At 50.3% G+C, this 13,060-nt stretch overlaps 1 protein-coding gene across 1 annotated transcript in view; it reads right to left on the bottom strand.

The window, feature by feature from the left end:
* Positions 1 to 13,060, bottom strand: part of CHD5 (chromodomain helicase DNA binding protein 5) — a 104,242-nt gene that overhangs the window by 75,763 nt on the left and 15,419 nt on the right. Inside the window, exons 3-4 of the mRNA XM_084821682.1 lie at positions 2,496 to 2,678; positions 1,457 to 1,575 (exon numbers count right to left, since the gene is read on the bottom strand). Coding sequence (XP_084677808.1) covers positions 1,457 to 1,575; positions 2,496 to 2,678 — 302 coding nt within the window. The remainder of the gene's footprint in view (positions 1 to 1,456; positions 1,576 to 2,495; positions 2,679 to 13,060) is intronic.

Consider the following 13,060-nt stretch of genomic DNA (forward strand, 5'->3'; position numbering starts at 1 on the left):
AAAGAGGCATCTTGGCTGATAGATCTTGAAAGAGCTGTTCAGGCGCTTTGCTAGCCCTGGGCCTATTGGGGCTGTGCCCCCAAGTCTATTTCACAGGGCCCAGGATCTATTCCACAGACACCCGAGTATCCATTGATGCCAGTGGGAGATATTTTTCCTCAGCTTAATTGCCATGCAGGGAAACATTTTGAAGGGGGATTGCAGCTGGGCTAGGGAGGGATTAACTCTTTCTTTCTCCCATGTCGCCTGAAAACAATCTTCTCCTGCATGGCAATTTAGCTCAGAAAAAACCTTTCCCATTAGTTTGGGGTGATCTGGGTAAGGGTGCAAATCTATTTGAGATGATTTGGAAATTAACTGGATGCATTGCCTCCTGTGAAATTCATATAAATTCTAGTAACTGATTCTAAATTTGCATATGTAGATATAAATTAGCCGATGCAGATTTTGTTCAGATCCTACAGGTCCAGGCCCCGAATCTTCTAAGTGCCTAGCAACACCCCAGGTTGTTTCCCCTCCATGGGCATAAGAGCATAAGAAGAGCCCTGCTTCATCAGACAAGGACCACCTAGTCCAGCATTCGGTTCCCACAGTGTCCAACCAGCTGCTCACGGGAAACACACAAGCAGGACATGAGTGCAACAGCATAACCCTCCCACCCATGTTCCCCAGCAACTGGTGTACATAGGCATACTGTCTGCAACCCCCTTTAAAGCCGTCCAATCCCTTTTTAAAGTCATCCAAAGTGGTGGCCATCACTACATCTTGTGGTAGCGAATCCCATAGTTAACTCTGCGCTGTGTAAAGAGGTCCTTCCTTGTGTCTGTCCTGAGTCTCCCACCAATCCGCTTCATGGGATGACCCCACTGGTTTCTAGTATTATGCCTAGAGAGGGAGGAAAATGCCTCCCTGTCCACTTCCTGCATGCCATGCATAATCTATCGTGTCTCCCCCCTCTCACCTTCTTTCTAAGGTAAGCAGCCCCAGATGTTGCAACATCAGGAAAAACTTCCTGACTGTCAGAGCAATATGACAATGGAACCAATTACCTGGGGAGGCGGTGGGCTCTCCCACACTGGAGGCGTTCAAGACGAGGCTGGACAGCCATCTGTCAGGGATGCTCTGACTTGGATTCCTGCATTGAGCAGGGGGTTGGACTCGATGGCCTTGTAGGCCCCTTCCAACCCTGCTATTCTATGATTCTATGATTTCCTCACAGGGGAGATGCTCCAGCCACTTGCTCACTTTAGTGGCCCTTTTCTGCACTTCTTCCAACTCTACAATATCCTTTTTTTAAAGTGTGGTGACCAGAACAGTACAAAGTATTCCAAGTGTGCTCGCAGCATAGATCTGCATAAGGGGAGTACGATCTTGGCAGAAATCCGGAACACAAGTCCCCCATGCCCCGCCCCGCCCCGCCCCGCCCCAGAGCAGAGCAAGAGTCAGCATCACCGACCTAAGAAACTGGCTGAAAGCCTTGTAGTTCGTCAGCATGCGATAGTCCTCTTCGGAAAAAGCGTAGTCCACGTCATCCAGCCCCCACTCCTCCATTAGCTGAGCTGAGGTCTTGGGCTCCTACGGGAGAAAAGAGCAGTGCGGAAGGCACAACGTTTGCTTTTGCAGCTTCCGAAGCAGAGCATGCTGAAGTGCTTCATCAGCAGAGCGGGATGTGGGCCGTCGCTCTGCAAGAGAGGCTGCATGAACCGAAGCAGAGCGTCCCGGTCACGGGAAGTAATTGTCCCGCGCTATTTGGGGTTCGTCGGGCCACATTTGGAGGTCTGTGTCCAGGTCTGGGTGCCAGGTTTTAAGAAGGACCTTGTCAAACTGGTGCACGGCCAGAGAAGAGAAACCAGCAATGGTGTCATGGAGCCGGGGCTCGTAGGGACTTTTTTCATTAGCAGGGATGCTGACATCAACTGCCCCCCTCACACACACACACACACACACACACACTCAGAACTCCCTGTTCCCTCCAAACTTAGCTGCAATCCTCACAGTCACTAGGAGGGAAATGAATTTACCCACAACAATAAGAGTTGTCTGACAATGAAGCAAACTGCCTCAGGACATGATGAGTTAGGCCTCCTACGGAAAGGCGGAGATGGGGAGATATTTTGCTCTCTGGGGGTTGCAGAAATGCTGAATTGGCTCTGAGAGGCTTCAGCAGTAAGGGGGTTTATCACAGGGCCATATCCATTTGTGGCAGCCACAGATACCCCGTAGCCTGTGCTTCATTCCAGCCACTACAGTCAATGATGAGCCAGTCAGAAGCATCTGGTGCCACGCGCAGAGTTCAGCTTTCGACACAAAAAATTGAACAGGAGATCTTTGTACGGGTGGGCTTAGGCTGGATTCAGAGCCGGATGGCGGATGCACATGGCTGACTCACCATGAGGCAGAGTGGCTGCAAATAAACACTCCCAAGGCTATTCTCACGGCTATCACACACCCAGACGTTTGTGTGAATAGGCCCAAGACATCTAGAGCTGAGGTACCTTTAAGCCTCCATCTTCATTCTCCTCCTCCTCTTCATCTTTCTTTTTCCGTTTGGCTTTCTTCTCCTTCTTCTCTTTCAGTTTCTTCTTCTTCTTTTTGTTGGGGGAATAGTCGCTGCCTTCGCTCTCTGATTTTTCTCCAGGTTCCTCCTCATTCTCGGAGACATCTTCATTGTGGCTGCCCTAAATTTCAACAAAAACAAACAGGCACGCACTAGAGAAAAGAGGCAGAGGGAAGAGAACGGTCAATTCTCCTGTACTCAACAGGACTTTTTTTTTAAAACCACAAACCCCTCCTAGAAAGAAGGCTTTAGAGTCATGGCACAGATTGTTAAGACTGGAAAGGAACTTGAAAGAGACCTATTCCACCCCTCTCCCTTTTAACGGCATCTTCGTTGTGGTGGTCCAAAACCCTTGATCTCCAAACCATGTATGGAAAGGACTCCGCAACATGTTGGCACTGGGTCAAGTCTGCCCTCGGAGTGTGAAAAAAGATATTTTTTTAAAAAAATGCTGGGGGTTGTAGGACTTTTTTCTGTCTAAACATGCATAGGATTGTGCCTTTAATGGAAGAACCATTGGATTAAAAATATATATGATGGGTTTGTGCATCAAGCCTTATAAATAAGATCCTATAAGTCATGGATTGTTATGGGCTCCACATTAGACCCTGGGACTGGCAAGTCTCTACAGAGATGAAGTTTCAGGACATTCCCTTTTGTATCTCATTACGAGGGTAAACACACCCTCTCCATCTGCTGAATGCGCATGCGAGCAGCAGGGCCACGTGGGCTAACCCCACCCACTGCAAATGCGATGCCCCGCTGCCCCAGGAAATGTCCATCCCACCTTTGTTCAAAGGGTTCTCCACACAAAGAGAGCACTCCAGGCCCCTGTGCACAGACAGCTCCTGTAAACAGAGAGACCCTGACTGGCCTCACGCATAGGACCTCTTAGTGCATACCTCTGTGAGTATGGAGAACTCTTTCTGATAAACACGACGTGGACATTCGTTGGAGGGACGTGGCAGCGCGTGACGACAGTGACAGAGAGTGCTGCCCTGTGCGACCCTGCCACTCTCTCCAGACACGTAGCCCCTAGATTCATCCCCTGGACCCACCTGAGTGATCTTGAACTCCTCTACTTAACCAACGCATGTGTGAACACTCTGAAAGCACTACACAGCCAGAGAAGAGCACCCAGGATGGTGAGGGGTCTGGAAACCAAGTCCTATCAGGAAGGGTTGCAAGAGTTGGGTATGTTTAGCCTGGAGAAGAGAAGAGGCGTGAGAGCGGTCTTCAAATATCTGAAGGGCCGCCAGGCAGAAGATGGAGCAGGCTTGTGCTCTGTTGTTACCGAGGGCAGGACTAGAACCAACAGGCAGAAACAGCAGGGAGGCAGATTTCAGCTGAACACGAGGAGAAGCTTCCTAACAGTGGGGAAGTGGGCCCGCCACAGGACCCAGTTTGCAGTGGTGCCTACAGCAGTTCCTCGCATCCCCAAATGTGCCCATGGGTCCAAAAAGTTTGGGGACCCCTGGATGTCCAAGGTCCTTTCCCGCTCTATGATTCTATATAAATGATGTTGTTGTTTTACACCAGGGATGAATTTCATGCAGCCCTCAGCCTAATTTCAAAGTGGGCAGTTCGGACCTGTGGCAAGAGGCATCTGCCCTTGCACTAACAGCCCACTGGGTGGGGAGGGAGGGAGAAAGGGGGGAAAGGGGGTGTCAGAGAGAGAGGGAGGGAGGGAGAGAGAGAGAGAGAGAGAGAGAGAGAAGGGCCATTTTTGGCTCTGGCTTGCCCCCCACTGGCTTTGGCACTGAGCGCCACCTGGATGTGCCCCCTGACAGAAAAAGGATTTCCCCACTCCGGTTTGTGCCTTCTAACTCTGCAAGTGCTCACGCGTGGAGTATGTATAACTCTGTCAGCCAGCCAGCACTGAAACTGACTTTCCATCTCATGGGGAAACTCTGACCTGCCCAGTAATTCGCAGTCCTTGATCCTGGGAAGTTCTGGGCACTCGGAGCAAGTGATCTTGTTTTGTGTCCTTTGGATGTGTACAAAGAGTGCCAAACAGAAATCCATTAATTTCACAGTTGCCCCCTGTGATGAGAAACTGGAATTAGTTCCAACTTCCCTGCAAGGTAGGACAGGCCACTTCTGGGCTTAAATTCCCAAGAAGCACCCAGCAGCCACCACCCCTGGCCGAAAGGCACTGAAATTAGCACTGAGGCTGCCCAGAAGGAAGCACACCAATTTGGCATGAATAGATGTTTATTTTAAAAGGGAAGGGTAGAGGGAAAAGGAAGGTGTGGAGTGGTAGATTCTATAGAGGATTACAAGTCTAAAATAACCCAAAGGAAAACCCTTGTGAATGGAGAGCATTTTAACAGCATGCCCAAGCAAAATAACAAGAGCTGGCTACCCTACCCTTACACAGTACCAAAGTAAGGGCCTCCCGGGACAAAGCCCAAAGCCCACCGTAACGAGGGGAGACAACCCCGCCTTTGCTCCAGCTCCCTTTAAGGCTCAGCTCTGGCAGCCAAGGAAGATTTCAACCAGCCAGTCACCAGCTCCCCACCCTCACCCCAGCAGAAGCTGGATCTTCCCACCAAGTCCAACTGTTGTGAGTGTCCCAGCTAACCAAGGCTGCGCCTGGCCTGGGGTGCCGGACCAAGGAGCTTCCCAGATAACACACTCGCAGGTGGTTGTATCCTCCGTGAGAGCAACGCCTAGTTTCATGGCCTTGCTGGCTGGAGGTTACTGGGAGTTGCAGTCCAGCCCATCTGGAGGGCGGCGGGTTGCGGAAGGACATGTGGGCAGCATCGTTTTGAATGCTGCCCATGAGTAGATCCAAACTCTCCTCTCTGGTGCAAGTGTGCGCAGAGCCTGCATTGCTTATTTTCTTTTTTAAAAGGGGAAACGTGTCTCCCACTCCCATAAGGTTCGATCTCAAGGTCACCCAGGACAGAGAGCAAGGCACAGAACGGGGCAGACACAATAGAGTTCCCCTGGCACAACTGGGTTGCTCAACACTAAATCACTCTGCTTGGTAACCCTCCAGCTGCTGAATTCTGAAGGACGCTCCGGTGTTCCCTTTTCAGCATACGGTGCATCATCTCTCTTCCTAAAGCCCATGGTGAGCCCCAGTCATCTGGGTTCTTCAAGCCCCATTTCTGCATCTGTAGGAGCTGGTGCTCAGTCCATTCTTAATCGTTCTTTCATGTCTTGGGGCACCCTAGGCAAGAGTCAATGGCAGCATAGACCATCCAAGCTCCCTGGTTATTGCCTGGTTATCCCTGTGCAAAGGATCCCTGGTGCTGATCCTTTGCACAGACACCCAAAGTGATGGGGAACCTGTGTGTCATGATTTCACTCTGTCAGGTTCCCCATGCCTCAATGACTGTCTATTTATTTATTTATTACATTTCTGTAATGCCCAATAGCTGCAGTTCTAAATAACAAATTATCGATCTTTTTAAAAGCTGGTTTCCAACATTCCATCACACATTAGTGCAAGAAACAGAACCCCGGTTGAGGCTATGCAAAGGGGTTCGGCCCAGACCTACGTGCACCCCTTCACTTTCTCCCAGTACATGAATGGCTGCCTTCTTTGGGGGGCACTGTTACATCAAGGGCAACACCAGCCCTACAGACTTGATACTGGGTGGCCCAGCCCCCATTGCCACCAACCTTTTACGGTGTGCATGTCTGACAATCAGTGCACAACTCTCCAAAGGGGATCATCACACGGGGGCAGAAATCTGCACCAATACCGGGGCTTTCTCCATCTGGTTTCATCGCGGGATTAGATTGGGCTCCTTTACACAGTGGTTTCCATCTCGTTATATTCCGTTCCTTTTCACGGAGTGGCTGCTTTTCTGTGAAAAGCCATTACATGCACTGGGGCATTGCGAAATCTCCTCCCTGGTTCCTGCCCCTTTCCCTCCCCTTGCAGATTCCTGGTAGTTCGGTTGTGCTTGACATGTTATGCGGGTGGGCAGCAATGTCCACCGAACTGCCCGAAACCGGCCCCCGTAGGCACCGGCTTCCCGGCGAGCTGCTGGCACGCTAGTGATTCTGTGTTGTGGAGTAAGCCGCCAAAGTCAGAAGCAAACGTCGGTGCATTCCATTTAGTCACGGCATGGCAGCAAGCCGGCAGGTCAGTAGATGACACGCCCAGCACCCCGACGTCACTGCCATCATCATCATGCCCGCAACCCCAACGAACCAACACAACTGCCCACAGCCGCACACGGTGGTTTCTTCGTGCTATGGGAGAAATACATGGGGAGGTCATGGTGTTCCTGCTGCACAGGCTGAAAAAATACTGCATTCTTCCCATTTGGGGATAACACGGGATAGACAGGGGGAAAGGGCGGGAAAATCACTGGAGGATTACGACGTCATATAATGGACCCACAAACTTCCGTGAGTGGCCAGTCATGAACGTGCAATGATTTGCGGGTGTAGGGATGCCCAAAGTCTTTGCAATATACAGCCAACACACACACATACACACCTCTTCAACTCCTGTGTTCTTTGGTAGTCCTGGAAGCCACTTTCCAATTTCTGTCACAGTCAAGTGCAGGGGCAGGGAACATGCAGCCCTCCAGATATCATTGTGACTGCAACTCCCATCAGCTTTAGCCAGCATAGCATAGTTGCAGTCCAACTTCTAGAGAGCGATATGTTCCCTGTAACTGCTCTACTGCAGACTTCTCCAACCTGGTGCCCTCTGGATGTGTTGGACCACAACTCCCACAAGTCCCCAGCTATGCATAGCTGGCTGGGAACCGATGGGGGTTGTGGTCCAACGTATCCAGAGAGCACCAGGTTGGGGAAAACTGCACTAGTGTGACCATGACAGCCTAAAAAAGCAATATCAATTGAGGCATGGGGCTGAAGAAGTGTGCAAATGAAGGAGTAGGGCTGTGGAAATATACATTGGCTCACTTCCCACCAGCTACTGCAGATTCAGTGGACCAGGGTCTGATCCTGAAAGTCAGTCCTCACGTTCTCAGCTTTGGAGAAGAATCCATCACCAAACCTAGCTGCTTCCATCACTCTTGAAGCTTAACCATCTTTTTCCCACTGCTCTAGATCCGCCATATTGGGACAGATTGGGACCTGCCAGGCCAGGTCATGTCACAGCCAGGTGGTTTTCCACATTTTCCACGTTTTCCAGGTCATGTCACAGCCAGGTGGTTTTCCACGTTTTCCAGGTCATGTCACAGCCAGATGGTTTTCCACATTGGATGAAAGCCCCAAATCAAAACTGCCTGACCCTATAGATATATAGACAATACAGATGTCCCCAGCAGCTGCTACTGGTTTTTGGTCCTTCAAGTTTTCCATTTAAAAAGAATACTTAAAAAAGAAAGAAATTGGACTTTCGCCTTTCACTGGTGATATAAACAGTAATAATTTAGGCCTGAATAATTGGTTGCCATGGTAATTCCTGCAGAACTGGCTGAAATCCCATCTTTCCTTCTGCCTCTCTCTCTCTCTCTCTCTCTCTCTCTCTCTCTCTCTCTCTGACAAGGACTTCCATCTACATATGTTCAGACTGAAACAGCAGCCTGGTTGTTTTATGTAAATATCTTTCTCATATTGCTTCTGCTATTGGGAGCCCAACTGAATACAACCAGCAAATGCATATGGCTGCCAAAGCAGCAGTAGTAGAGGAAAATTAAAATCCCACAATTTGGAATGAGGACTCTGGGCCAGAGAAAGCCAACAGCCCTGCCACAGATACAGATGCACATACCCCCCCCCCCCGCCGCCACCAGTTCATTGATGTTGCTGTTTTAGAAAGCAATCCGGGCACAGAAGGCGCAGGGTTGTGCCTCAAATGCAGCCCAGTCATGACCGCAGTGACGCACGCATCAGGGGGGCTCAAAGCTTAGCGGCAGAACACCTGCTTTGCATGCCGACGTTCCATCGGCAGCATCTCCATTCGAAAGATAATACGGTTTTGTGAACCGCCCAGACAGCTTCAGCTATTGGGCGGTATAGAAATGAAATAAATAATAATAATAATAATAATAAAGGATAAGTGCTGCTGCCAGCCAAAAGGAAGAATTCTGAGCCAGACGGATCAACGTGCCGCAACTTTCATCTGTATGGACCAGCTGTGTAACATCAGCTCGTGGGGGAGATGCTCCGTCACATGGGGGCAGCCAGTTGGTCCATCTAGCTCAGCGTTGCCTCCATGGGCTAACAGCAACTCTCCAGGTTTCAGGCAGGAGACTTTCCCAGCCCTTCCTGGAGATGCCGGGGATCAAACCAGGGACTTTCTGCATGCAAAGCAGGAGCTCTGCCACTGAGCCACGGCCCTTCCCAAGCCACTAGCAGCAGAGCGTTCTAGTTCAGCTTAGCAAAGAAGTTGGCAGAAGAGGCAAGGCGCGTTGATGCCTTCCTCTTTCAGGATGTCCCTCTGCCCAAATCAAATGTGGAATGTAGGCAGGGGATCTTCCTAAGGGCATCTGGCTGAACGCTGTTCCAGGCAGGACACTGGCCTTGGTGGATCCTTGGTCTGATCCTACAAGCTGCGGGGGGGGGTGGGGGGGGTCGGGGGCTGATCCCCAATGAGATTTCAAGCCCCGCCCAAGCATTCTTTTCTTTTCTTTGTTTAAAGTAAGCCTTTCGTTCTTTTACTGATGGAAGAGCAAGGGGAAGCGTGCATGCAGCATTCTATCCCATTGCTCACCGACTTGCTGAAGAATGCAAAAGCAGGAGTGGGGGGAGAATTCTGCATTAAACATTTTATTAAAAACTTCAAATGTATTAGACTAGTATTATGTTTAATGTTCTGCACTGAATGATCACAGGTTCCCAGTATGCATCATCCCTCCTCCAGACACACACACACACACACGCACACAAACACACGTTTGGGCACAGGCAGGGGCGTTGCAAGGCCCAGGCCCCAACTCTATTCCCCAAGCCCTGGATCTATTCCACTGGAGCAAATGGGAGGCCTAACTGCCAGTCAGGGGGCAGTTTCCAAGGGGGATGGCAGCCGGGGAGGAATGGGTTCACCCTCCCACCCCCATGCCCTGTGGGCCCTGAAATCTGCCCTCCACTTGGAAATTAAACTTAGAAAAAGACCTTCCATTGGTGCCAATGGAAAGATTGGGGCCCAGCTCTTTGTCAGTGCCTAGCAACAGCCCTGCGGACAGGCCTGTCATGCAGAAGGCCAACAAGCACTGCAGCCCCTTCCCACCCTGCTCAGAGCAGATGATGATCCCACCATAAGCCTTCCTCCTATGGACGAATCCTGCAGGCATGGTAAGACGCCAAGAGCTGCGACAGCCAATACATCGCCACTGGGCTCCTTCACACCAGGCTTTTATCCTGCGATGGAGATGGCTCCTTCATGGATGTTTGCAGGCTCTTTACATGACGCTGTGACCCTGCTGTGCCCCTCCAGGGCGTCTCCTGCACCAAATGCCCTTTGTTCCGTTTTTAAATAGATCGCAGATCATGAGATCTCAAATTACTCTGCTGTGTTCCGCTTGAATCCCTCCGTGAAAAGAGGAAAAGCAGCAAGAAGAGGAGCGAGATCCATGAAAGAGAGTGGAAGACTCAGATACAGAATCGTAGAACCATAGAATAGTAGGGTTGGAAGGGGCCTACAAGACAGTCGAGTCCAATCCGCTGCTCAATGCAGGAGTCCAAGTCAGAGCATCCCTGACAGGTGGCTGTCCAGCCTCATCTTGAGTGCCTGCAGGGTGGGAGAGCCCACCATCTCCACAGGACATGGGTCCCATTGTCATATTGCTCTAACAGGAAGTTTTTCCTGATGTTCAGCTGGAATCTGGCCTCCTGTAACTTGAGCCCATGATTCCGTGTCCTGCACTCTGGATGATGGAGAAGAGATCCTGGCCTTCCTCTCTGTGACAACCTTTCGAGTACTTGAAGAGCGCTATCCTATCCCCCTCCGTCTTCTCTTCTCAAGGCTAAACATGCCCAGTTCTTTCAGTCTCTCCTCGTAGGGCTTTGTTTTCAGTCCCCTCATCATCTTCGTTGCCCTCCTCTGAACCCTCTCATGGAAGCTCACTGGGTGACTTTGGGCCAGTCACAGACTCTCAGCCCAACCTACCTCACAGGGTTGTTGTTGTGAGGATACAACAGAGAGGAGGAGGATAATGTAAGCTGCCTTGGGTTCCTTGCAAGAGGAAAAAAGGCGGGATATAAATGCAATAATAAATAAAAATAAAATAAATAACCAGTGCTGAGGAGAGGGGAACTTGTACTTCCCGGGATTTGGAAGCAATGCTTCTATTAATGCAGCCCAAAAGAGCATTGGCCTTTTTGGAAGCCACCTCACATTGCTGGCTGATATTCAGCTTGGGATCTAGAACAGTTCCAAGATCCTTCTCACTTGTAGTGATGTTGAGCCACGTATCCCCCATCTTGTAACTGTGCCTTTGGTTTCTTTTTCCTAGGTGAAGAACTTGGTGTCAAGGGCTCCTTGGAGGCCTCTCTCAGTCTAATCCAGTAGCCAAGTCCAGACACAGACAAAGGGATTCTTTTCAAAGCTTTATTCCTCTTTTACAACTTAACAACTCTACTGTTAGCAGCAGAGTACCTATGCCCTACGTTGGAACAGTTGGTCTCCGTTTGAAGGAAAATCACTGGCAGACCCTGAACTTATGGGCTAGGGAGAATCCCTCCCCTTTTCCCTTGGATCCTCTGGGCGCAGCCGTTGTTTGCGCGCCAACCGGGCACTATGCCTCCTTTCCGCGCCCTCCATTTGGCCGGTCCCTGCGTCGGCGTTGCACGTCCAGCAAGTCTGCTTCCCGCGCTCCCTCACTCCCGGGACTGCTATCTATGCTAGGAATGCTGGTGGGAGGAATCTGTCAGCTGTTGGCCCTGGGAAGGATGAGCGCGCTCCTCTCCCAGGAGCGGCTCCTCTTCCTCAGAATCACAACTACTCTGGGATTCTATGGGCTCAGTGTCCACCCTGACACTTGGCATTTATCCCTATTGAATGTCATTCTGTTGTTTTCTGCCCAGCACTCCAGTCTATCAAGATTACTTTGAATTTTGTTTCTGTCTTCCAAAGTATTACCTACCCCACCCAATTTTGTGTCATCTGCAAATGTGATCAGCATTCCCTGCACCTCTTCCTCCAAGTCATGAATAACAATGTTGAAGAGCACTGGGCCCAGGACTGAGCCTTGCGGTACCCGGCTCGTTCCCTCTCCCCAGATTGAGAAGATCCCATTGATCAGCACTCTTTGAGTCCAATTCTGTAGCCAACTGTGGATGCACCTGATCAGTGTTTCATCTAGCCCACTTTGAGCTAGTTTGCTCATCAGGAGATCATGGGGCACTTTGTCGAAAGCTTTGCTGAAGTCGAGGTATATGATGTCCACTGCATTCCCACAGTCCACAAGGGAGGTTACCTGATCCAAAAATGAGATCAGATTCGTCTGGCAGGATTTGTTCTTGTCAAATCCATGTTGGCTTCGAGTCATCACTGCATTGTTTTCAAGGTGCTTCCAGATGGATTGCTTTATCACCTGCTCCAGAATTTTCCCAGGGATTGATGTCAGACTGGGGAGAAGGAGGGGAGAAGGAGGGAGGAGGGGAGGAGGGGGGGAAGGAAGCAGGTGAAAAAGGGAGTAGTTGTGTCCCGCATTTAAAACAGATGCAGAAAGAATGACCAAACCTTAAGGAGAATGTGTTACCTCACTATCAAAGAGATGGCCAACATTTCGGAGGATGTTATCGTCATCACCAGCAGGTGCTAGTGTTTTGTATCAGTGACTGGTGACTCCCAAGTCTTTCTTCTGGCATTCAGTTTGGTATGGAAGATCTGGCTTCAGTTGTAGGGCTGGGCTATTCAACCTCCCTGTCCCCCCTGTGCTGTTTTGACATGTTATGAAGTCTTTTCTGTCATCTAAGGGACGTTTCACACATGACACAAAGGCAAACCTGCGCTTGCTCCCTGAGGAGTCGACTAACACGTATTTGCAATTGCCTCTTTGTCAAATGTATGCTTTACATTTTTAAAGCATGCACCTAAAGCAAAACAAAGCCCTATGAGGAGAGACTGAAAGAACTCGGCATGTTTAGCCTTGAGAAGAGAAGACTGAGGGGAGACAGGATAGCACTCTTCAAGTCCTTGAAAGGTTGTCACAGAGGGGAAGGTCAGGATCTCTTCTCGATCATACCAGAGTGCAGGACACGGAATACTGGGCTCAAGTGACAGGAAGCCAGATTCCAGCTGAACATCAGGAAAAACTTCCTGACTGTTAGAGCAATACGACAACGGAACCAATTACCTGGGGAGGTGGTGGGCTCTCCCACCCTGGAGGCATTCAAGGCGAGGCTGGACAGCCACCTGTCAGGGATGCTCTGACTTGGATTCCTGCATTGAGCAGGGGGTTGGACTCGATGGCCTTGTGGACCCCTTCCAACCCTACTATTCTAGGATTCTGTGATAAGCCCCATTCTAAATGCAGGATTTTAGGCTGGTGTGGAGATGCACATCCACCCATGCTGCTCCTCTAGCCTGCGCTGCTGTTAGACATCCCCCCTCCCAAATAT

The sequence above is a fragment of the Heloderma suspectum genome, chromosome 15 (genome assembly GCF_057233095.1).
Source record: "Heloderma suspectum isolate Gila_16-S chromosome 15, 16-S_ref, whole genome shotgun sequence".
Classification (NCBI taxonomy): Eukaryota; Metazoa; Chordata; class Lepidosauria; order Squamata; family Helodermatidae; genus Heloderma; species Heloderma suspectum.